The 25,785-nt window shown below is 38.9% G+C and overlaps 2 protein-coding genes across 6 annotated transcripts in view; both read left to right on the top strand.

The window, feature by feature from the left end:
• The first annotated feature begins 266 nt into the window (after positions 1-266).
• On the top strand, positions 267-18,108 carry TNFRSF17 (TNF receptor superfamily member 17). Of its 2 annotated transcripts, none has more exons than XM_063344432.1 (6): positions 267-449; positions 6,410-6,500; positions 11,216-11,281; positions 16,193-16,327; positions 16,667-16,798; positions 17,566-18,108. In XM_063344432.1, exons 4-6 carry the CDS (start codon positions 16,213-16,215, stop codon positions 17,820-17,822), a joined length of 504 nt encoding a protein of 167 aa, XP_063200502.1. In that variant the 5' UTR covers positions 267-449; positions 6,410-6,500; positions 11,216-11,281; positions 16,193-16,212; the 3' UTR covers positions 17,823-18,108. The 2 variants fall into 2 exon arrangements, with proteins under 2 accessions (XP_063200502.1, XP_063200503.1); XM_063344433.1 differs by lacking the exon at positions 267-449 and adding an exon at positions 478-609.
• Positions 18,109-20,036: 1,928 nt separating this feature from the next.
• The window catches only part of SNX29 (sorting nexin 29), a 120,464-nt gene continuing 114,715 nt past the window's right edge, over positions 20,037-25,785 (top strand). For all 4 annotated transcript variants that reach the window (XM_063344366.1, XM_063344367.1, XM_063344365.1 and 1 more), the window contains exons 1-2: positions 20,037-20,152; positions 25,039-25,103. In XM_063344366.1, the coding sequence (XP_063200436.1) occupies positions 20,146-20,152; positions 25,039-25,103 (72 nt within the window). In that variant the 5' untranslated portion in view covers positions 20,037-20,145. The remainder of the gene's footprint in view (positions 20,153-25,038; positions 25,104-25,785) is intronic.

Below are 25,785 nucleotides of genomic sequence, written 5' to 3'. Positions count from 1 at the left end.
AGATGGGAAATGTAGTTACCGTCGTTTCCTGCCTGTCAAGAAACTACAATTCCCGTCAGCCTTTGCGCTCGCCGGTCGCTTCTGCCGTCTCCGCCTCCCATTGCGGGGGGGGGGGGAGACGGGACATGTAGTTGGCGCCAAGGCCTCAGGCGGGACAAGAACTACCCGTCCCGGCAGGCCCGGCGCCGGCGCTGCCTCAGGCCACGCTTGTGCCTTGCCCCCAGCTCTCTGGGAAATGCAGTTCGCGACAGCTGTGCGAGGGGCCAGCGTCGCCGGGTGGCTGCTCCCCGTTCCCTCATGCCGATTCGGATGAGGAGGGGGAAGATGAGTGTGTCGCGGTGGCCCCGGAGCGCCAGCCCATCCCGCGGGGTCTGAGGAGAGCCGGCCCGACGCGGGGTATCACCTCACGGGGTTCCCGCCTCCCGCAAGGACTCAGCGTCTGGAGTTAGGTGAAGACGTGCTCATTTTAGCGTTTATCTATGCGAAGTTGCACCTACCTAATCCTAGAAAGCCTAGGTGCGGAGTGACAATACAGCGGGGGCACCAGTGTCGGGTCCATAAACCTCCCAAGTGAAGGTTTGTGAGCACATGTGAGAGCAAACGTCCACCGTAAGTTGACCAGATGCATTAAAAACTCCAAATCTGGCAATTCTATAGCACACTTTGACTTGGTTATTATTTAAAATAGATAAGAATAAAAAAAAACAGTTAAGCCAAAGCAGTAGGACTTGTCAAGTACTGAGTCCCTTGACTAGTAAGACTATTAGAACTTATGAAAAAACCCCCACCAAAATCAAATCCAAACCCAAACACCTTTGCTTGAAGTTAAGTGTATTTGGAGGAGCTGGGGAGGATCAGAGGGGAAAGGAGCAGATTTTGGTTTGTAGGCTGCACGTGGCTGTGGCAGCATTTCATCTTGGAAGGTTTGGCATAAGTGTTTAGGCAAAGTGAGTGCTTGGGAGAAGGGAATTTCTTGGAGTGCTCACATGCAAGGACTGAGTCATCTTGCAGCATTATTTATATTAGAACACTGTAGGGCAAGTCACAGAGTTGTTTTGAAAACAGATGGGCTTAGAACTAAAATGCAAAGATCTCCATTCAGTACAAAATCCGGTGCAGTTTTGGTTGGAGAACTGTACAAATTCTCTTGAAGCAGCATTTACGTAACAGAATCCTGACACAAGAACCAGATGGTTTCTGGCTGCACACCAACAGCAACACGTACACCCTTAACAAGCAGAAAATTCTGCATGGCAGGTAATACACATGCGTTAATGGAAAAATGTGCTTCCAACCGATCGTATTCAGGGAAAATATTAGTGTACAGGGCAGCACTTATAAAAGTTAAAAAAAAAATCCCCATCAACACCACAGATAATTTTGAAAGAAAAAAAAATTTAATTCAGAATGAAAGACTATACCCCTCTGCTAAGTGAAAGTCTTTCCTTCAAGCACCAAGAGCTTACCCTCACCAGAGCCTAAAGAATGAGTTTTAAAGACCTTGTGAAAGCCACTCTGGTTCTTCTCTAGCGCAGAGCTCCTTTCCAGTTTAAGGCTTGCATTGCCAGAGCCTCTGTTGTTCAAAGTTGTGTAAAATTAAGGAAGATTTTCACCTGTGTTTCTGTTGTAATATTTAGAATTTTGTTAAACTACAAGTAAGATTCTCAGCTATGTGGCAATCATGTTTCTGTTTGAAGAAAAAAAAAAAGTAATATGCAATCCCACTGAGAACTGTGATAGAAGTAGGAATAGGATGTGGTCCTTTTATCAGGGGAGTGGAGGAAGCAGTTAGGAGGAGAGCTACAGGAATGAGAAATGTTTCCTAAGCAGCTAGTATAATAAGGAACATCTCAATATAGCACTCTCCACTTACTAAAGGTTTGTTTGTTTTTTTGTTGTTGTTGTTTTTAATACTAACCTTTGCTTGTTAGGTGACATTTATTAACCAGTAGGTATCTGATACATTTCATTTAGTATGGAAACAGGGTAACACCATTTGGAACAAAGGAGCTCATACACTGTTGAACAATAGATAAAAATCCAGTAGAAACCAAGCTTCATGAATTCTGCTGACAGTGGCTTGTTACTGTACAGTTTTTACCATCATTATGAGCATTTAATAGCTCAGGTTTATAATGACTGCAATGCTGTATTACAAGCTTGGTTTTTGTTTGAATCTTGATGCAGCCTACAAGTCAGGAAAGGCTTACCTGGAGGTAGCTGCTATATTTTCAGAACAATTAAGACTTACCTTAAGATCACCAGCACACAGAACACGTAGGCAGCAATTCTTACATACACTTCGTCATTCCTTAAAAAGGCTTTATGAAGGTTTTTGAAATGGAGCTTAATTCTGCCAGTTCCTAAAGTACCAAGTTGTGATAATTTTTTGGGGGGGGTGATGGTGGTGGTGTGTGTACAGAGCGGGGCCAAATATGTGTTTGATCAGAGGTATGGAAGTGTGTATTACCACTGATTTCAGAGGAAAATAATTACTTAGGTTATTCAACATTCCTTCCTTCCTTGACCAGTACTTATTCCCTAGGTACTTGCTAAAATATAAACAATTAGTCCACAGAATGTCAGAAGATGCCAGATGTCCTTCAGAGTGTACAAACCTGTTTTACAGGCTGTGTCGCACATTGGAATTGTGTAAACTCAAACACTAAATTTTTAACAGGGCTAGTAGTTTGTTTTTCCACTTACAAACAGCTGGTACTCAAAACAAAACCTAAGCAGAATCATTATCATTTTACTGGCAAAATATCTACTGGAATGCAAATGGTCACATTCTCTTGAGGTCTTAAAGCATTATAAAAGCTTCTTTTGTTTAAATCTCTTTTGCATCAAAATGTTTAGAATAAATACACTAGCTCTTGATTTAATAAAAACTAAAAAGCTTTTCTTATTGAGAACCACCCATATAAATCCATCATTACATCATGACTGACTTAAATTATCAAAGCACTGCTTAGAAAAGAAGAGGCTGGACCACCTCAGGGTTAACAGCTGGGGACTGGGGTGGAGAGAAACTGGCTCCCCCACAGCCACAGTTCTACCTGTTCTTGGGCTGCCTTCTGCCTCTTGTTAGACCCTTTGCTGAGTCAGTTTCTCTCATTAAATTTAGCGTCAGGACAATCCACTTTCTTTTTCCTTCTGGGTTACTTAGATGAATCAACTCTTAGGAGGTGTTTGACAAATGCCAGAGCTGGTATAAAGGAAGAATGGGGAACAGGAACTTCTTTAGTGAGGGCAAGCTGTTCACATATTAAACCATCTCAAGGTAGATTCACCACTGGTTTGCAGCCTGTGATAAGTCAATCCTATAGCAGTGAGATGGAGGTCCGCATTCATATGATATTAGGAATAGTATTCCGTACTTCAGTAGTAACTTTTGTTCAAGGTTCTCACAAGCACTTTACACCCTAGCAGATATACCTATGAAATACCAATGTTTTAGTTGTGTGAACTGAAGCAGAAAAAAAAGATATATTTCACTAGAAGGCTTCAAACAGGGTAACAGCTTCAAGCAGTTAACAGCTCACCACCTTATTAAACTCCATAAAGTAGCAGCAGTCTAAGGAGGGAGGAGAGTGGTTTTAGGATGCTGAGTTATAAGCAAATTGACTTAGTTTACCCAGAGGTCAGGTGAGTTCCTGAGCTGCTGCAAAATGGGAAAGAAAGCATTTGGCTGAGATTGGGAGGAGCAGGAAAGGAATGATAATCTGGTGTGGCAGCAAGCTGAAATTCAACTGACGCACGGTGAGCCATGCTCTGAAATTTAAAGGTATTCAAATATGGACATTAGTTATGCACTTAAGTGAGTAGCCTGATATTTAGAATTGCTTTGAAGTCAGAATGAGCCTTTAAAAACAAAGCCAAAAGAACAAGTTTTTTTACCTAGGAGGAAGAAAAGACAAGAGTTACAAGGTATATTATTAAAAGAAAAATATAGGAAACTGCTCAGCTGTGAAAGTGCCATTCTAGAAGCATAGGTCTTTATCTGAGGCTTATGTGAAGGAACAATCTCAAAAGACACTCCAGAAATTAAGTTTAGCATTACTTAGAAGAAGCAGCTGGAGTTAAATGAGTCCAGAAAGTTTTTTCAGAAAATATGGATTAAGGCTGTACCTAAGTACAAGTGATATACCTCTTCTGAAGGAAGGCTGTGTAAGAGTTTTTCTAAATACCTTTCATAATATTAATGAAGCGTGACACAGAACTGAAAATACGGAACTAGTTTAAGTTTGATTAGGTGCCAGGAGATTATAAATTAATGTTCTTAAACTCTGGCAAATTCCCATTCCAGGTATCTGTGGAAGTGTAGCTGAGAACTAGAGAACAAAAAACACACTATGTTTTGGCATGATGGCTTTTTCAAAAGCCAAGTCTATCCTAAGCTTTGCTAGTGTTCCTGAAAGCTTGAAGTGAATTATAAAGAGGCTTTTATATTTGCACAAGACCATGTATAATCCAAACTAAGATATCTTGACCCGGAATTATTTTTTCACTGATCTGTTTTTTCTAACCCTGCTATTAAACCAATGCTGTTTCTGACCTATTACTCTCCCTCTGCTGGACACTCACATAATTACTGTATTTGTATTGTCTTAACATATTTTAAGATATTTGGTTAGAAGAGATTAAAATAAAAGTCTTCTTTGGTTTTCCAAATGTAGCACCACAACATAAGCTCTCTTCTACAGTTCAGTTGTAGAATTACTCCAAGCTTGCAAACGGGCACCCTCAAAGGAAATGGTAACTCAACTCTTGCACGTTTCATTGTAGGTTGGTGATGAGTACTTCTGAGCTGGATTCTTCTTTTTGAGGTCTCCAATCTAGAGTTAAAGCTTTTCTTTAGGAGCAGTCAAAGCACATGCTGTAGGCTTCAAAAGAAGGCATAAAATGAATTGGTTTTACTTTAGATAGCAGAAGAAATATGTGGATTCACACAACAAAATACTAATTTAAAATTCTCTGTCTGTCTCCTTACCTCTCAAATACTTCATTTGCTAAACTCATTATTTTCTAAGGTATTCACATGTCTCTCACTTCTATATATACACACACAATCTTTCTTTCTCTTGCTTATGTATATCTAGAAATAAAGCCTGAAAGGTCTTCTTTTTCACAAGTGCCATCCCTTTCTTTTTTCAGATGACTTTAATTGGAGGGTCAGAGTTCTCAGCTGTGTGGTATGTTGCGTAGTTAGCCTGTTGTTCAGATTTGAAAAACCTGTAAGTTGGATGCTAGCTAGTTCTTTGTTCAAGGTGCCTCTCTTAGAATGCATAGTCATTGCAGTTTACTCCTTAGACAGACTTTCTTCTCTGTTTTTGATACCGTGAGCCTCCAGACTGATAAATAGCAGGGGGAGGGTGGTTTAGGTAAGTAGCTTTGCTATCAAAACTGTTTGTTATATACGGGTTTTTTTGCTATCAAAGCTCAAAATAAACAAAGATGGGGGGGTTAGGTGTGCCCATTGTGAAGAATCTAGGCACAGTTTATAAACTTTATGATAGTTTAAAATGTTGTAAATAGCAAAAGGATTGCTTAATGTGGAAGGAATGTGCTAAGCAAAGAACGCCCATCCAAGGAAGGGAAGACTGAGATCACTTTAATGATGACTGAGTGAGTCTTGGAAAGAATAGGGACCAGGGGGAATCTATTTTGAAGAAAGGCAGAGACCATGTGGTTTTAGAGATCTGGAAGCCAGGTGTAGGATTGGTGGGAGGAGGCATCATGTCAGTTAAGATACTGAAGTAGCTGAAAATAAATCCTGTTAAGTACAATCCAGACCTCTATTTAACTGTTCTTAGGTTTTCATCTTGATTAGCAACATTTTGATTAGAAAATTAACCTTTTGCATCATTAGAGTAAATTTGTTTTCACCTACAAATCTGCTAGATGTGGAGAGTAAATATTACAAGCCTAAGATACTCTGGAAGTGATAAATGGAAACAGAGGATATTTCAGCTCCCTGAGACAAATTTGAGGATCTCAGCGGCTGGGATGCAGAGTTGACTGAGCAACAATGATAACTTTTAAGTTCCAGATTCTCGTGAGATGTTCTTCCACTGGCTGTAAGCTAGTATTGTTCTAACAGGAGACAAGTACCAGAGAGAATTTGCAATTCTGGCTACCATCAAATTGTCAGTCTTGTAGCTTGACATAGAGGTAAAAAAAATGCAGAAAAGGTGGCTAGAATTTTAAGTGGGACTTACAGTCTAACACAGATGCACAAGGCGAGTTCCCACTATCAAACAGAATTCAGCTGTGTCTTATATAATTTTTCTAGACTGTGTTAATAAAGAGTGGTTTTGTGAGATAATGAAAAATCTTGAACTTAGCACTGAAAATATCAATGCCGGGTATGTAACACGCTGTTTATTCACACCCTTTCTTATTGCAGTGCGACTCTGACATGGAGAAGCTCAGAGTTGCCACGTCCACCGCTGGGTTCCATAACATCTCTAGGCCAGATCTCCTGCCTTATACATGTGGTAAGAGTTTTATAACACTTATGTTTCATATGGAAATTTTACGTGCTGGCTGGCTCTCTCCAGGGAGGTGGGAATGGAAAACTAGTTCCACGTGGGATTTTCATGTGCTTTCTTTTACCCTTCTTAATTCTCCAGAACTCTAGTTGAGGGAGCATTTTGTCCATTAGAGATCCCTTAAGATTTTAGTTTTGGTAATGACCAAAGCAAAATGACATTATTGTTATGAAGAAAGAATAACAGTGTCATGGGATTTTTAAAGCTGTTCTTCTATAGCTAGTTAACATGTTAACATTGTTGCAGAAATAATTAATTCGTAATGATATTGTGAGAATGAAATAGTGAGCTTGTTTCTAATTAGGACTAATTACTCCAGAATTGTTCTGTGCCAGTACTTTTATTCCAGAGAAGGCAATTTGAATGGGGAATTATTCTAGAACAGGGATGGCTAAATCAATTACAATTTCCCTCCTGTCTTGAGAGAGAGCGCACATTGGCACTGTGGTTCTGTACATGGGAATTTGAAATAAAGCAATTGTGTGTTACCTATACTTGTCCACAAACACTGAAAGGCTAGGGAATTTGGTTAAAATTATCAGAAGAAAAATTCTTGTTAGACTTCAGTGTATGCCAAGCACTTCACGTCATTCATAGGTGTTCATGCACATTTATTTTTGTTGTAACTCCATTACTGCTGTTGGCATTGTACCACTGATTAGCTTTAGTTTGTTTTGTCCATCTGCAAAGTCACTAAAATAGTAGTATGTGGGAGGTTATTTTTACAACACAAAATATAAGTGTTTACATTAAGAAACGAAGGAAAAAAAAGTTTACATTCTGTAAAAACTATTGCACCAACATAAAAACGTCACTGGCATTCTAACCAGTATTAGCTTAATCCAAACTTGCTTGCACAGTTATTGTATTATGCATTGTCCTTAGTATTTACATAACTATGTTGGCACATGTGTAATGTCAGATAAATGAGAAGGTATCTTCCTTCCCCAAAGAGTTTATAGTCTATTAACACTGCTTTTCTGTGCTATGCTTTTCCATAACTTGATTCCTAGCTAAACAAACTTAGTAAGGGATACAGGAGTTGTCTGAGATTTAGTTGACAATGTTTATACTATTGTTACTTTAATTACTACTTTTAAGGAACACTTTTCAGTTGTTTTCTTCTTTAATCTTTTTTGGAAATACCAGATGTAGCAACAGCAAGATCACTTTTTCAAAGCAGTGGTCTAATTAAAATGTGCTGAACCAAACAGGCAAAATCCACATTATTGTTGATTTTGCACTGGGCCCAAATGGCATTAAACAGTATTGTTTCTAAAAAGAGCATTGTTCTGTGCAGCTTGTAAAAGCTAATGAACATGATGAATCTTTTAATAACCCCTCCCTTTTGTTATTAGCAGTGTGTACCCCATTCCTAGAACAGCTTATCTCCTCCCAGCCATACAGTTAAAGTGTACACTTAACAAAAGATGGATTTCTGAAAATAACCATTTCAGAAAGTTTTAACACTTTTTTGGGAGATAACTTTCTATAAGACTGCTGTTCCGTGAAGTGTGATAACTTTTGGGAAGAAAAAGTGGTGGTTTTTTTTTTATCTGACAGATTTCTAGGATTGTTGTGATGAGGGACTTTTTTCTTTGGATTTTTTCTGTAAATAGCTTTAGAGAATTGGAGAGGACTCAGACCAAGCCTGTACTATAAGACTTGACAGTGTAGGTCAGTTGCCTTAGTGAATGGAAAAAAAAATTACACGTGCTACCCAGAAGAGCTGTGCCAGCACAAAATGACCTATGTAGAAGCAACTATACAGCCAGAAGAATTCCTTTGTCAGCCAAGCTAATGTTGTTTGTGAAGGGAATGTAATAGTCCTAGCAGAAAACTCTCTTTCTCTTCACAAGTGCTATGTAATTGTGCCAACAGAATTTCTGAAGTACAGTCAGGCAAAAAAGCTGGTACAAGCATGAACAGAGAAATCCCAAAGCAGTGTCAGAACAAAGCTTTGTTGTTGAAGTTATGTGTGGTAAAGATGTTAAGCTACTGTTCTGAGAGATGAATTTCAATCTTTATGTTTAATTATTGATATAATAGTATTACTTTCTTTGGTTTTCTGTTCAGAGTTTTCATTTTATTATTTCGGTGTTGAAACTCACAATAGCTTTTTTTCAAATTAAATAGTGAAAGATAAAATTCTTCTTACCTTTTTCACATGACTAATTTCTGTCACGTAAGTAATACCAACTTAACACATGTTAAAAATTGGCACTGACAAGGATTTCTGGAAGTCTTAGGCTTCTCCAGATGTTTAAGGAAACCAACAGTCAAATCTGGGTTCATGGGAGGCAATGCTCTGGCTGGATGCTCAGTGCTTGTTATGCCTGTATTCTGCCAAAGCAACACCTAACTCTCAGTTTTATGCTGATGTGATAGAAGGTTGTAAATCTAGAGAGTGTGTGTGTGTACAGCTCTAAACTACTGCCTGCTGGTATGTGCTGTGCTGGCACCTACCCGTACTCGATTGCCAGTAAAAATTATTTGATTTCTTGAAATCCTGTTTAGTAGTTTGATATCCTAGTAGAATTGACAGTATGCTAAAGTTATTACTGTAAACAGCAAATAGATGTTTTACTACTTCCAGATGTAGACATGAAGTTCAGAGAGGAGTTGTCAGTGGTTGAGAATCACCTTATGAGAGCACACTGGTCTTTATAAATTGTCCCTGGGTGTCACTCTTGAGTCAGACAGAAACATTTTAGAAGGAAATCTGAGAATTGTTTTTCCTTTTCTTTTTTCTGTTGTTTCTGCAGTTGACACTTTTCTTCTTAAAATTATTTTCCACTACTTTCCGTAATGATGTCAACTCCAACAGGCCAGGTTAACTTCCCTGAATTATGTTATTCTTAGCAGATATCTTTGGGAGTTTTTGAGCTTCAGTTACAGGAATGTAACTGCAGAAATACCTCCCTGGCAACACTTTGTGGATTTACAGTTAAATGACCGATTATTATCTTTGATAAATCCTTTCTTATTTTGTACAATGCTACTAATTTCTGTCATCCTTTTGGAGCAAAATCAAATGACAAGAAGAGAGCATTTATTAGTATCAACATGTAACTCTGCAGAAAGCCAGTCCAAGCCCTGTAAATTCCATAATTGAAAAAAAAGCTGCAATGTAACTTCACTGGTAAATAAATCATATATTTATTATTCCCTAAAGGGAAATATCACTGCAGGAGAACCATCAGTATCCGGTTATCTCAGACGTTTTTTGGGGTGTGTGTGCACAGTCTACGTATAACAAAATAGCATGCCACTTAGAGGATTTAATGTGTATTATACAAGGCAGTGGATAAATTATTAACGTAACATAACTACAGTTTCTAAGTAACAATATCCTTATCTTAATGTCACTTAATGAATTTATTTTTAATGGTTCTGGGTTTTGTTTCATTGGTTGGTTGATTGAATCCAATATTCTACTTTATAAACAGCTTATGAATTCAGGTATTACATCTCTCATATTAAAGCCAGTTGGTATAGTACACTTCTCCAAATGAAGTACTTAAAGGTTTGGGTTTTTAGTATTAACTTCCTTCGATCAAAATTACTCAAAAATGAAGGTTGCACAAGAATGCCTTCCTTACTCCTGTAACACATCGTTTCCCCAAATCTGTTTTATTGCAAGTGCTGCCACCCATCTACATAATAACTATCAAATACATTTTTCTGCAGACTGCACCAAACAATCCGCTGTTGAATGAGTTAGCTGTTTCTGGCACAGTCTGAGATTTGTTTTTGAGAGCGAAAAACACAGTGTTTTAGTGAATTGAGGAACAGTTACCTTGGATTAATTTTTGCTTTGAGAATAAATATTTGCAGTATGCTTTTTAGAGGCATGAGCAGACAAGAAATTCACTGGGAATTATTGCTTATCAAGATCTTCTGATTATATGCTTGCTTTCAGATGCTTGAGAAGTAGAACTTTTGAATGCTAAGATATGCAGAAAAAAAAGGCAACAGGCTATGACAACTGTAATTCCTCATATTTTTTCTGTCATCTGTCACCTCTGTTTTGTCATTACACATGCCAATAAAACTATATATAGCTAAGGAGAAAAGACTGTGACTTATATGACACATTAGAGACCCTTTGCTATCATTGCTCCCCAGTTTCCTATATGTGAAAAATGTATTGCTTAATAATCAAGGAGTTGTGTTCTGGGACACATCTATCAGTAGAATTTGTTTATCTCTAAGGGCTGTAAGCTTTGGGAAATAATAGTCCAACCGTAGGAGGGAAATTATCGCTATGAGAGACAGCAGTATTCTCCAGAGCTCTGGTGAAATGAGCTGTATTTAGCCTTTTACTTGAGGGGAGGTTTCCTAGAGTTTGATGGAAAAGATGAGACTTCTTTGTATTTACATCTGTGTCTTACAATACATGTGTTTGAACTCTAACTAGCCACACAGGAAAACTGTTTCTGACCAACTGATTATAGAGAGTGTACGCATATCTGACACAATACCAAATAATTAAACAAAATTTCTACTGTACTTAGAGTTTGACGGGACTTTTAAAATGAAGACATTGGCACATTAGTTCACCAAATTTGTACTTCTGTGGTGGACTTAGTTTCACATCCCCACTAGGTAATCAGCTGTTTATCTTTTTTTCTGTTCTGTTTCTGGCCTTTTTTTTCCAGGCTGTAGGCGTAGAACTCTATGAACTGACTGGATTAACAAATTAAAGTTGCTTGCTGTGTGGTGAGGTAAGCCCCAGAGTCATTCCTTGTGCTTCAGAACACTGTAGAATGAAGAGCAGGACTATCCCTTTCACTAACACCAAGATATTTAATCAGCTTTGCTGTATATAATCTAATCACATCTTTGGTGACCTGCAGATCGGTGTTACTAATTAGATATGAGTTGTCTTTGATGACATCGTGAAGGTATACGTGAAAGTTAAACTACCATTTTCTAAAGAAAGCTACCTCCTTCAGCCAATACCTTTTGAAGATACTTTGTAAGTGTCTGTTTGCATTTTTGTTTTAGGCCTGTTTTTTTTCAAGACAGTAAAGGAACTACCTGCATTGACTTCTGGAGTGCTAAGCGTTGTTTTACTCTTTGGTTAGTGATACAGAGATGTGGGTGCATATGGGAGAAGTCACAGACGTATTTCAATAGAATCCCTATTCTGTTAAAAAAAAAAAATCTGAAGAGGACCTGAAGTGGCACATGAAGATGTTCTTTTAAACAGAACTTATTGCTACCAAGCACTTCAAGGTTCCTTTCTTCATTGTAACAACACTGAACTTTAAGGAGTTTATCAGTTATCATCGTTCAAGTTTAGGATTATCTGTGTTGCCTACTTTGGATTCCTATATGCCATTTAACAACAGCATTTTGCTGTCTCCCAGCAAAAATACTCACCACTGTCAATCTGAGCTTCTTTCTCTTCTTTGTGAAGCTGTGAATTAATACCAAAATGCTATAAACCTAGCTATTTAGCAAAACTACTTTGTTGAAGAAAGCTAGTGTTTGAAATAAATATACTTGCACAATTCAGTCAAAAGTCAACATAAAAGAACCCCCAGTGTCATTGTCATACATAAAAAAAACGAGGCAAGAAAACTCTAATAAAAGCAGCTGAAACACAGGCAGGCCTCCCCCACACCCCTAATACAACTGGAAAAAAAAAAAAAGTGTGACACTGATTAAGGTTCATTCATCTCTTATAGTACACATGCGATTTCCCTAGATTACTAAAATAACGTTAGAAGCTTCGAGCAGCTGTGATATAGTTTGAAAGTTCTGGAATTTGTGAGCTGTCAATTGCATGAGGAATTTTACTACAGTAAGAATGTACTTATCCTGCAGATGTGTAGTGTTGGAACTAGCTGCAGAAAACAACTGTTGAATTAGTCATCTCGTTCCTTTCTAAAATAGTAAGGGGTCTTATTACAAGTTATAGATATGAATATAAAAATGTAAGAACAATGGGAAGTTGCAGCACAGGAAAATATGCTGTTTAAGTAAAAATAGATAAAAGATTAAAGCATTGGACCCGGCTTGTCTGTCCTGAAATTCACTTATCGTACCTGTGGATACCATGAAAATACTTTCAGAATTATCTGCCTTCCTCAGGTCACAGTTGAGACTGTGATTGTCCTCTCCATGATTGAAAAGGTTAAAGAGCATCTTAAAAGCAAAACCTCAAATTACTCTATGCGTAAGCTACCAAATGATGCTTCATCAGAAATAGGAGTGATATTTTAGTGATAACTTAGGTTTCTTGCCCTAGAGTGTAAATGTATGAAGCAAGTCAGAACCAGTTTTATGACTTCAGGACCAGCATTGACTTCCTGGTGAAATTTTTGGCATCACCTGTATCCATATTTTCTTTCGTCACACCTAAATCATAGAATAGAATCATAGAATTGTTAGGGTTGGAAGGGACCTTAAAGATCATCGATTTCCAACCCCCCTGCCATGGGCAGGGACATCTCCCCCTAGATCAGGTTGCTCAGAGCCCCATCCAGCCTGGCCTTAAAAACTTCCAGGGATGGGGCTTCCACCACCTCTCTGGGCAACCTGTTCCAGTGTCTCACCACCCTCATGGTGAAGAACTTCTTCCTAACGTCCAGTCTGAATCGTCCCATCTCTAGTTTTAATCCATTTCCTCTAGTTCTACCATTACCTGACATCCTAAAAAGTCCCTCACCAGCTTTCTTGTAGGCCCCCTTGAGATACTGGTAGGCCACTATAAGGTCTCCTCGGAGCCTTCTCTTCTCCAGACTGAACAACCCCAACTCCCTCAGTCTGTCCTCATAGGAGAGGTGCTCCAGCCCTCTGATTATCCTCATGGCCCTTCTCTGGATACATTCCAGCACGTCCATATCTTTCTTGTAGTAGGGGCTCCAGAATTGGATGCAGTACTCCAGGTGGGGTCTCACAAGAGTGGAGTAGAGGGGGAGAATCACCTCCCTCAACCTGCTGGCCACGCTTCTTCTGATGCAGCTCAGGATACAATTGGCTTTCTGGGCTGCTAGTGCACACTGACGGCTCATGTTGAGCCTCTCATCCACCAGCACCCTCAAGTCCTTTTCTTCAGGGCTGCTCTCAAGCCAGTCACTGCCCAGCCTATATTGGTGCTTGGGATTGCCCCGACCCGGATGGAGGACCCTACACTTGGTCTTGTTGAACTTCATGAGGTTGGCATGGGTCCACCTCTCCAGCCTGTCAAGGTCCCTCTGGATGGTATCCCTTCCCTCCAGCGTGTCAGCCGCCCCACACAGCTTGGTGTCGTCAGCAAACTTGCTGAGGGTGCGCTCAATGCCACTGTCCATGTTGCTGACGAAGATGTTAAACAAGACCGGTCCCAGTACTGATCCTTGAGGGACTCCACTTGTCACTGGCCTCCACTTGGACATGGACCCATTGACAGCCACTCTTTGGGTGCGGCTGTCAAGCCAGTTCTTTATCCACTGAATTGTCAGTCTATCAAAGCCGTATTTTATCAGCTTGGAGACCAGGATGTCATGTGGTACAGTGTCAAAGGCTTTGCTCAGGTCCAGGTAAATGATGTCAGTTGCTCTCCCCTTGTCTATTGATGTTGTCACCTTCTCATAGAAGGCCACCAGGTTTGTCAGGCATGGTTTGCCCTTGGTGAAGCCGTGTTGATTGTACCCAGTCACCTCTTCGTTATTCTTCTGCCTCAGCAGTGCCTCCAGGAGGATCTGCTCCATGATCTTACCAGGTACGGAGGTGAGACTGACTGGCCTGTAGTTCCCTGGTTCCTCCTTCTTTCCCTTTTTGAAAATGGGGATTATGTTTCCCCTTTTCCAGTCAGTGGGGACTTTACCAGACTGCCATGACTTTTGGAATATAATAGAGGGCGGTTTAGCAATTTCATCCGCCAGTTCCTTCAGTACCTTCTGACAAAATCGGATTTTGTCAATTCCTGTTTATCCACTAATCTTGACTAGGGAGAAGAGCCCATACATAATAGAAAGCCTGCAGCTGTGCACCTGGCCTATAGAAACAAGTGCAAAAGCCACAATAAGCAGTTCCATCTGCTAGAGACTAGAATACAGGTTGCTTTGTTAGACTTCCACTAAAAACAGCTTGTGTATTCACATGTGGTGCATTTTGTGGGAAAATGTCTCATACATAGTAATGTAGTATGAAGTTACAATTCTGTATACAATATTTTTCTTTTCTCTTTCTGTAGTCAAAAAGGCAATTAACTTAATTATATCAAGGAGAAATTTAACTATAAATAAGCCTGTAGTTCTAATCTGTCTGTGGCAATGATACTGGATGGAGGCAGTTGTTGCAAATTGCTAGATACTACTGGTTAACTTTGTATTTAAAATAAATTCTATTAGATTAAAAAGTCAAGATACAAGTAAGCTATGTAAATTACTTTCATTGTGGCAGTCTGTTGTCAAAGCTCTTTTTTTTCCAGGGGGAAGACCAAATGCATTTTGAGGAATGTTACACTCAGTGCATTTACACAGACAAATCTATGCACGCTCAGTGCGCCCCATCACCTGGCTGTAAAGGAGGTGTCATATACACCCTACCACAAGAATGAAATCTGTGGCTGGCTTATTTTTCCATGCTGGGTACCGCAGTTTTAGTATAGTGACAGTTCTGCATTGTGGAAAAATAAGGGAAAAAATGCAGATAATGTTTTGAATCAAAATTGTAAAATATTCACATAGCCCTTCTTTCATGATTAGAATATCATCTTATTAAATTTATCATATAACTATGGTTATAAGCAAAAAAACAGGCTAAAACCCCAAAAATGAACCAAGCAAAAAAGCCGACCAAAACCTAATAGACTAGATAGATGAGGCTAATTTGGAATTGAGAAACAATATCCCAGTGACTGAATCTCTAGATTTTGCCTTTCTGTTGTAACTGAAGGCCTTAGATGTATTTTGTACAACACAATTATGAAGTAATTGTTGAACTTGTACTTTAACAATATCTTATTTAAAATCATAAAATCATTCATTTACAAAAAGTAATTCTTTCATCATCTATGTGTTCTTAATATTATTGTTCATCAACGGAAACAGTATGAGGAAGTTGTCTGAAGTTGCAGAATGCGTCAGTGGCAAAGCTAGAAACTGAATTGGTTGTATCTTCTTACTGCTGTGCCTCCTGCCTCTATTTTTTTCATCTTATGCTCCTTGGACTGGGACAAAAAGAACAAAAATTAAGCATGGCGTGTTTGCATATTACAGGAAAACATAATTACTGCTGACCATCACCATGAAAAAACCCACAAAATTCTAAAGAAAAGAACAAGTATGAGTTGAATATGAACTCCTGTTTGGAGATCTTGCTTTTCTAGAATTTGTAATGTTTAGCACCTGTTCAAGAAATGTCTTCTATAAATAACCATTTTCTGTTTCAGCAAAATTTACATTGAAAATTATCTTGGTGCAGCTGTTCAGTTTTTCTACAATCGTGAATTGCCAAAAAAGAACGGTAATTCCTTGGGGACCTCAGAGTTAAATCCTTTTTATTTAACATGATACTATGTAGTGGAGCTGTGATCGAAGTCTAGCTATTATTGCTAGCTGTTCTTAGATTTGCAAAAACTGAGAACTGAAAAGCCCTTTGTAGATGATCCTCACTCTTTTACAATTTCTGTGGCTTTCCAGTTCCATAATTGCTGACCCTGATGGCACACTGCCCCAAAAATGAATACTTTGATAATTTGCTGCTCTCTTGTAAGCCTTGTCATCTTCGATGTTCTAGTACACCACCACCTTCATGTGAAAACTACTGTGATAAGAGTAAGTAATATTTCTGCAATACTTTGTGGCTATGCTGGGTGTTTTCATGTTGTATTTTACATAGAATTGTAAACATAAAAACTTAAAGAAATCTAAAACCTGGAACAAGTTTATCAGAATAATATATGGGCTCAAAAATATTGAAGACATATGCAGTGTGTCCTGTATGACTATGTGTGTTTAGAAGAGCAAATTTTTAAAGCTCTCAAGCTTTACTTGAGCTATCACTCAATGGAAATAGAAACTGCTCCTTTGACAGAGAAGTTTTATGTGTTGGACGTGTTTACTGTTCATTGGTTATTGTTTACAATTAATTTAATACATCTCTTATTTCATAAGGCACTGATTCAAGTGGAGTTCTTTGGATTTGTTTGGGCTTGGGAGTAATTTTAATACTCGCTCTGTTCACCTTAATGGTCCTGTTTAAACGGAAGCACCTAAAGCAACTAAAAGAAAAACTGAAAAACACAGGTGAATAAATAAGATTCTTTATCAAATAATTTTAGATCATTGTACATTTTAGCTACTCTTACCATGTATAAATTTTGCATATGATTTATATTCCAGATTCTGATAACTGTCTTTGTTGGATTGTTTTGTATTCCTCAAATAGTCTCAATGAAGTTATTAAAGATATTAGGGAATAAAATATCCAGATGATAACTTGCAAAAGCAGCATTCTCTCTTTGTTGGTTCTGGATCATGTCAGGATTGTTTGTTGCATATTCATACCTAGATTATTTGCTGGTGTTTGAGAAATCATTTATGAACCCTCAATAGCAAAAGATCTCTATAAGGGTTTCATCCTCTTCTCATTGAATGCAAAAGGAATTCTACCCAGGTAGAGGATACACATTCAATATTAGCTTTCCATCTTATAAGACATTAAATAATTTTACTTTATATTCTAGCCTGTGAGAAGTGTATGTGATATATTTTTGGGAATGTGAAAAAAAAAATTAAATTTTAAAAATAGTACTATTTGTGTTCAGCCAATAAATAATAACTGATTAGAAAATGTGTTAGATTACTTAAATGCTTATCCTGAAGTATAGGGAGTATGTTGTCATAGAACAAAAGATTATAATATATAAATGCATCTTAAAAATTTCACTACATCTTAAAACTTTCACTAGGGTTAGGAACATAGTTGGAACATAATGAAATTTGGATCTTCAGTAGCTGTATGTCTGATATAGCATGATGTATGTACTAAATTAACTTCTGTATATTTACAGGCTCTTCTGTGGAGCTGAATAATACTCTCAAGGCTAATACAGAAAGCAGTGTGAATGCAGAAGGAATTAGACACTCACTTCAAAGTGAAACATTAATGTATTCAGTGGAAGAATGCACTTGTAGTGACTGTGGCTTGGTAAAACCTCAGACTGGCTGTGAAACTTCATTTCCATTACCAGCTACAGAAGAAGGAGCTACTGTTCTAGTTACCACAAAATCTTTTGATTATTGCAACTATATTCTGGGTGCTGGGTGACTATGAGAGAAGTATATTTTTACTGTATAATAATAAATGAGTTATTCCAGTATAGTTATTAATCTTAATACTTGCAGTCAGTGGAGAAAGCAAGTACATCATTCTTACAGATCTTCCATTGAACTTTCACGAATATTGTCACATCATTTCCAACTCTAGTATCTCTTTGGTCAGGTATTTCTACATTATTCTGAAGTACTAAACTAGTCATTGGAATTTTTAATTTCTGAAAGTCCCTATGTAGGATGGCTTTTTCTGCCTTCAGAGATTGTATATACTTACACTGATATATATAGTAACTCATCAATAAACAAGTTTGCAAATATGTATTTTATGTTAAACTCAGATCGTGTGCCAAAAATTGCTTGATGGTGCACAAGGAACGTTCCAGGAGGCAGAAATGAAAACCCGCGTTACGTCTCCAGTCTTCCAATTTCAAATAGCCCCTATGATGCTTGAAATAGGAACATTCTAATGATGAATACCTTTGTAGAGTATAGAGTCCTCCCCAGTTCAGATAGTGTCTCTGGGTCACGGTAAGGGAGGTTGTGGTGCTGTGGAGCACTGTACCTGCAATCCCAAAGTAGTTCCTGATGGTGCAGACTTTCCCTCAAGTACCAAGCATTTTTCAGACTGTATTCTATAAAGATTTCTTTCTATTTTACTAGTTCCTTTATTTACTCTTGTGTCATGGTTTAATCTGGGGTAGATTTGACTTTCTTGCTAGCAGCTGGTGTGGGGCTACGTTTTGGATTTGGGATGGGAATAGTGCTGATAACATACAAATGTGTTTTGTTGTTGCTAAGCCCTCAAGGCTTTTCTGCTCCTCACACCTTCCCACCAGCGAGTGAGCTGGGGGTGCACAAAATGTTGGGAGGAGACCCAGCCAGGACAGCTGACCCCCTGTCCAAAGGGATATTCCATACCACGTGATGTCATGCTCAGTATACAAAGTTGGGGGAAAAAGAAAGGGAAATGTCCTGGTTTGAGGTAACATAGATGTTTGGAGGGATGGCATTTGTCTTCCCAATTAACTGTTATGTGTGATGGAGCCCTGCTTTCCTGGAGATGCCAAACACCTTCCTGCCGATGGGAAGCAGTGAATGAATTCCTTGTTTTCCTTTGTTTGCGTGCATGGCTTTCCCTCTACCTATTAAACTGTATCTATGAGGCTTTTTTCCCCCCCACTTTTACTCTTCTGATTCTTTCCTCCATCCCAACTGGGGATGGGGGAGTGATCATCTGTGTGATCCTAGTTGCTGGCTGGGGTTAAACGAGGATACCCTTGTTATCTGTACAAGAACTGCTGATTAGATATAGTCATACCAGGCTACTGTGTGGCCTAAAATTAGGAATATACTTTTGTCACCTTGCCTCCCAAGCATTAATGTTATTTTCCTAATATTAGGCCAGTTTTATTCTTGTAAAACTGCAACAATCACAAAAGAAACAACAATATTTTTATTTGTAGATAACTTTCTATTTCAGATTCTTGAATGAATGATGAATTAAAATGTTTTAAGACTAGTAAATTATTGCACAAAATCTACCACCGACCAGTATTACAGCATCTTTAGGAGACTGACCATGAAGTTTGGGCCAGTTATGAGTTAGCTGTGTAGGTCTGGCCACGCATAGCCAAAACTTCGGAAGTAGGCCTACAGAGCTATTAAATTTATTACTATTACTTTAACTAGGAACGCTGGAAAAAAAAGGTTATGTGCTGTTACTCCACACAGTGTGCAGCAGTATGCGGCAAACACACAGCAAATACAAACTAGCAAAATGACGCCTTGAAACGAGTCTACATTTACGAGAATTACTTTGTTGCTTTGCCATTTTATTTTGTAGTAGAGGTTTTACAATTTCTGTACCGTTTTTTTGAAACATGAACCCTTTTGGGACTTTAAGCTTACGCAGCACGCGCACAGAACGCTTTATCTCCGTTTTTCTCATCTTTCGTTCGCCCGGTCTTTCTTCCCTTCTCCGTGGAACAGCTGTGCGGGGAAGGGCCGTCTCTGTGAAGCGGGGGGTGGTCGCCACTGGCTTCCCCGGCGGGGGCTTTGCTGCGGGAGGTGGCCAGCAGCTTCCCGCCTTTTCCTGTCAGGAGCCCGGCGGCCGTGAGGGGAGGCGGCACAGCGGGGGCCGGCCCGGGCCACGGCCGCAGGGGAGCTCTCTGCCGCCGGCGCGGAGCGGTGTTTACCTTCCGGGGCGGCGTGGCGGCGTTCCGGGGCGGAGCGTGTGCGCTGGCCGGCCCGGCTCTGGGGTGTGCGGGAGGAGGGAGCGGGTCCGGCGGACGGAGGGTGCGAGCCCCGCGGCCACCATGAGTGGTGAGTGGAGGGCTCGGGCGGGGCCCTCTCCGCCCCCGGGGCGCGCTCGGCGGGGCCGCCGGGTCTCTGGGGTGTCGTCGGGGCTGGCGCGGGCAGAGCTCGCCTGGAGGGTCCCCGCCGCCTGCTCGGTCAGGCGTGGCCCGTCCCCCGCGGGCCGAGGCCCCTTCCTCCCCTCATGGTTCTCCCCGGTAGGGCTGGGCGTTGTGCCTGGCGGTTGTGCCTGGCGAAGCACAGGAGACTTCGGCCTCGCTGTCCCCGCAAAGCGGGGTAGGGCTCAGCCCTTGCCTGCATCGCCGCACCCCGCTCCTCATTTTGGCTCCCAAAGCCCCCCAGAAGCCGTGTTTTACCTCAGTTTAAACCCTAAAGCCTGCCCTTGAGTGTGACACTGGCACACAGCACGAGTGGTGCTGGTCTCGGGGATCTCCGTTACCTCAGCTGTGTAAAATCACAGGAAATTTTCCCGAGAAAATAAACGAGCAAGGGAAAACAATTAAAAAAAAAAAAAAAAAGTAGGAACTGACTAACATGCAGTTGGTAAGAGAGGTGAGGAGCGTGACTAGTGGAAAAAGCGGTCCCTTCCAGTGCTTAGGGTGTACCCTCGCTGTTTCTCCAGCTCAGCCCTGACGGGGATGTGTCGGCTGTGGATGTGTTCGTTTCTGGCCTCCGTGTTACGGTGAAGCGGTGGGTGTGTGAAATCCTGAGTTTTTTGAGGTGTTTGTGAGAGGAAATACTTAAAAGCTTTGTATGAGACCTGGGACCCATAAACTTCAGGACTGGAGGAAGCATAGCCACTTGAAAGGGCCAGCATGGAGTTATTTGGTAGAATGGAGGAAGAAAGTTAAATAGATTTCTCCTGCAACTTAGTATGTTTTAAAACACATTGTTAGGGGGTAGTTTGGGTTTTTCTTTAAGATGGGAAGTGCTTTAGTAAGTGCTTTCATGGGTCTACTTATACAGCTTCAGTAATGGAACAGTGCAACTGAAAATTAGATTGCATGTTTTTGTTCCACCTTGATTTAATATATGGTGCGATCTGTTGCCAAAGATAGTAAGAAAAAAAAATTGAAGAGTTAACTGGAGTAACTAAATGCTGCAAGTTTTATGGATAGTGGTCATTTCTGAAAGTGAAAATGAAAATGAAAACACTTCCGGGGTGTTTTCCTCTGTTTTGGTCTCACCTTTGTGGTACGAAGCAAAAAAAGATTTTTATGGAAGAAGATATAAGGACAGAAAAAGTATTATTATGGGGAAAACTGTTAATTAGCATTGTGAAAAATGCAAATAACAGTCAAATCTTTCAAACCGAGGAAAAAGAAAGTTTCTCAAATGTTTCAGATCTTGACACAATATAGACTAAACCCAGATTCTGAAGTTTTTAAGAGTCAGCATTTTCATATGGAAAACTTCAGCCTTTCAATGAAAAATTCAGGCTGGGACTAGCCTTGTGCAAATATGTGCAAATCAGAGCCTAAATCTTCCTAGGAGACTGGTCTTTGGGAGCTCTGAATTCTGTGACTCAAAAGGCAAGGTGGCATGCACCTCTTGTGGCATAAAGCCTCATCATGTAGTTATTTCTAATACCTTTATTTATTTATTTTTTTTTAAACAAGAGATACAGGTTTAGGAGGAGAGAAAACATTTAATTACTTAAGATAGAATAATGCCTAAGGTGACATTAGTGCTAGTAGTTCAGTTGCATGGCTAACCTACCCATGTGTAGCCCTTGCCAAGTCCTATAAGACTTTTCCAACAATTTTGATTATACAACAAGATAATGAAAAGAACACTAATTTTGCGCTTTCCCAAACATTACTGTTACACAATACTGTACAGTATATTTCCAGAATAACATAAGTGGAACAGATCAGGACAGAGAAAAGTGTATCATTATCATGCTTGTTTCAGATAAAGTAGTAGCTAATGTTAAGATCATAAAATTCAACTATGTCTTTTTCTTAGCGGCTGTAATAGTGCTGTTTACACTTCTTTTGCTGCCCAATTTTAGCCCTTAAAAGTAATAGGGCTGTTGTTAAAATATAGATAGAAGAACCTTTTTCCCTAATGGCTGTAATTAGTTTTAACATGTATTTTTTTAGCTACCGTGTATTTCTAGTGGATGTGAAGGTAACTTCCTGTTGGTTTAAGCATTACTTTAATATTACTAATGCTACTTACTATGTACATACTCATATTTGACTGGACAGTGTTGAATAGGCTAAACTTTAAAGGGACGTAACACAAGGATACTAGATTTATGTACTTGTCAACAATTAGGGGTGTTGTCACTTTTTTAATGGCAGTTTCAAAAAACATATAAAAATGCATCTAATTCAGGATGAGGCAGTAGAATCATAATAATGTAGTACAAGGTAGTATTTAAATTAGGTCTGTGTTTGTTTTATCTTAAACTTGTACCCTCAGAACCTGTGCTAGAGCAAGCAAAAGGAATTGCAGTCTGAAATTTTGCATACAAGACTTCAAAGAGTATGTGAGAGCAATCTGAGATTTATTTTTTTTTTAACCTATATACCACATGTGGTGCTGAAGAGAGCTGTAGCTATAAAGAATTGGATGAAAATCCTGTTTTCCTTTACTTGCATAGTCAGTTTTCTTCTGCTGTAGGTGTGGATATTTCTGTCAGGGTATGGAGAGAAGTTTGTTTTAAAAATAGGAAAGCATGACCATGAACGACAAAAAATGACAAGGGTCACAGAGGCAGGTGCAGTACCTGAGCCTATTTTTAACCCTTTTTGACTGCCTAGATGTTGATGGGAGGAGTCTCTCTAAGTTTCTTAATTTTTGCAACCTTGCAGTTATGTTTTCACAAGTATTTTTAGACTCATGTGTGAACTTCCTTTTTTATTGCAATAGTCTACATATAGCCTTTTTTCTGAGTAATGCTGTTTTTATGCGTTCTGTGTTTTGTATTTGTATGTGTGTTACTGCAGTTTTTACCACTCTTCTGACTACAGTTAATCACACTTGAATGGTGCTCTTGTCTGAAAATACGCTTTTTTTAAAAAAAAAGACTTAGTTTAGAAAATGAAGACTGTAAAAGAGCAAAATCTTATATAGAGTTGGTAGAGATTTAATTTTACCTTCCATCTACTTGAAATGAAAACAATGCTAAATAGTACTACATTTTCTAGGCTTATTATAAAGAATAATATATCCTCTGCTTGAAAAAACACACAACTGTGGATGCAGAGGCATGTGTCTCCGTTTTTGGCAATGCACGTGTGGTAAGAACACTGAATATAATTTAATATAATTGTAATCTCTGAAGGAGCACAACGTAGAGTAGTAGGGATTATGTGAATTTAATTTTATCTTCACAGTGGCATAACTGGCATAGTTGTTTGGAAGTTAAAACCTGCTTGGTATGGGGTTTGTTTTTAGAGTCCTTTGCTGGCATTGAACATTGTTTGCCTCTTCACCTGAGTTTGCACGCATCAGAGTATTTGACTTACAGAACCAAACCTCATACATCACATGTCGGCACAGTTTGAGTCACGGTTCAAAATCGGAAGTGTAACTTCTTGAAAATCCACCATAATCAGCTAAATAAGCATTGTGAAGCTTAGTTAGCTAGCAGCTACTTTTGCGTGTTTTTCCTATTGTTTTCTTTATTCTGGCATTGTGTATTATAGACTTACTGTGGGTTTTTTGTTCTCCTGATCCCATACTTAAGATGACACAAAGGCAGAATAATTTCAGTAGGGCAAATTCTGCCCCCTCCTGCTGGTTTAGGAGCAAACTACTTTGCATGGGATTATGAAGACAGGAAATTCTGGGACTGGGACCTTGCAGTGTTGGGCAGCAAGAGGAAGAGATATGTATCTTTGATGTCATCTCTTTACTAGAGGGTTTGTTGTGTGGTGTTTGATTTTCGGTATCTGGAGGAACTTGCTCATGCAGAGGTTTTGATAATTGGCTTTTAGTCTATGCATATATTAGTTGTATATTCTTTGAGAGGAAGAGAGAATGACTTTAATTCCAGAGAGGTCAGAGAGGTTTTTGAAAGATAATTTGAATTTAAGTTCAGAATAAAGAAATGATAGAGGTGATGTAGGTTAATTAAACAATACATTTTACACGTATTCATGGGAGTTTATAAAGCATATTCCGACAACCAATGTGTTATGCTATTTGTTGTTGAAATGATTGAGAAGTTAAATATTTTCTTGCATAGTTGCTTGTATAGGAACAAACTAGATCTTGTAGGCATTAATCAGGAAGAACTATGCTGGTAGGTAAATTTTAAGGGATTTATTGTAACAATTGCCCTCTGTTCACCTGACTTAAAACTCTTCCTTCAGTAAGGTTGTTTGACAGTAAGAAGATATTCCCGCCATCTCTTCCTAATTTTCCATTCTTTTCTTATGCTATGATGATATACTACCCTGGTAGTTGTCCCAGTATGAACATTTATGGAGTTGCAATGTGAGCTCCATCATACACCTAATCCAACTAACCAACCAACCAACCAAAAAAAAAAAAAAATCTTAAACTGGGTCAGTTCCAGGCTTGCAGTATGGCCCCACAGGTGATTGTGCTAAGAAGCTAGGGGCAAGCTGTGCTGATCGTGCAGAATTATACTGTATTTGGTACTGCTACATTATACCTTATATCATGAAACCAAAATCTTACTAAAGTAAGACTCTAGATGATATTTCAAACAATATTCCTGCATATTAGAGAAAGGCTACAGGAAACCTCCAACCACAGGCTTACGCTGCATCATTTTACTTAGAGAAAATACATTAATAAATTTACTGGAATAATTGGCATGGGAAGAAAGTTTTCAGGGCCCTGGTGTTAGCCCAAATGTATTTTTCTTAAAAAACCTATTTATTTTAAAATTATATCCTTTTGTTGAATTTCAGGTTCACAGAACAATGACACTAAAAGACAGTTTCTTCTAGAACGGCTGCTGGATGCAGTTAAACAGGTGAGAAATCCCATACATATTTCTACAGTATACGTACTCTGAGTTGTCAGCACTAGCAAGAGCTGTCTTTGCACTTTTCTCTCCTCGTTACTAGACAAAGAAGAAATCTTGTCTTTCAGCCAGTGCTACTGATTTTTTGTGTCTGCTAGCAAACAACTGTTATGCAGTATTTGTTTACAATTTTTATTCTTGACAGATTAGATTTGTATTCTTTATATATGTTATAAATATATATAATAATATGGAATATACATTATAAACAGATACATATTTGTAATACTTATAACTGAACTAAATTGTACTCTACTGCAAAGGCTAAATTGGTTAACATTTTACAGTAGCAGCTCTTTTTCTTTAGGATTTTAGTAAATGGTTAAAATGTAGATAAAGATGGGATTTATTTATGTATGTCTGTATCTTGCATCAACATGAAGTTCAGCAAGTAGAATTTCATAGACTGGCTTCAATTTAGGAGAGCTTGGGAGGCAAAAGAATGCCTCAAAAGTAAGTCAATGATATATTTTATAATAGAGGGATTCTTCTGTAATTTTAGCACTGAGCTGAATAGGAGCAATATTTGTTTTTGTGGGTGTATGTTTAAAACTCAAAAGTAGTAATTTTTACTCATTGTTAAATTTATTGAAGGACCTGCAGGTATGTTGTTCTGGGTAGCGAGAATATA

The sequence above is a fragment of the Chroicocephalus ridibundus genome, chromosome 8 (assembly GCF_963924245.1).
Source record: "Chroicocephalus ridibundus chromosome 8, bChrRid1.1, whole genome shotgun sequence".
Taxonomy (NCBI): Eukaryota; Metazoa; Chordata; class Aves; order Charadriiformes; family Laridae; genus Chroicocephalus; species Chroicocephalus ridibundus.
This window is presented reverse-complemented; position numbering and strand designations above follow the sequence as displayed.

What these genes read in the sequence shown, in the direction of transcription:
- TNFRSF17 (XM_063344432.1), top strand. Translation starts at nt 16,213, where the DNA reads ATGGCACACTGCCCCAAAAATGAATACTTTGATAATTTGCTGCTCTCT. An exon ending in TGAAAACTACTGTGATAAGA is followed by an intron (nt 16,328 to 16,666) that starts GTAAGTAATATT and finishes TTATTTCATAAG; the next exon opens with GCACTGATTCAAGTGGAGTT. An exon ending in AGAAAAACTGAAAAACACAG is followed by an intron (nt 16,799 to 17,565) that starts GTGAATAAATAA and finishes GTATATTTACAG; the next exon opens with GCTCTTCTGTGGAGCTGAAT.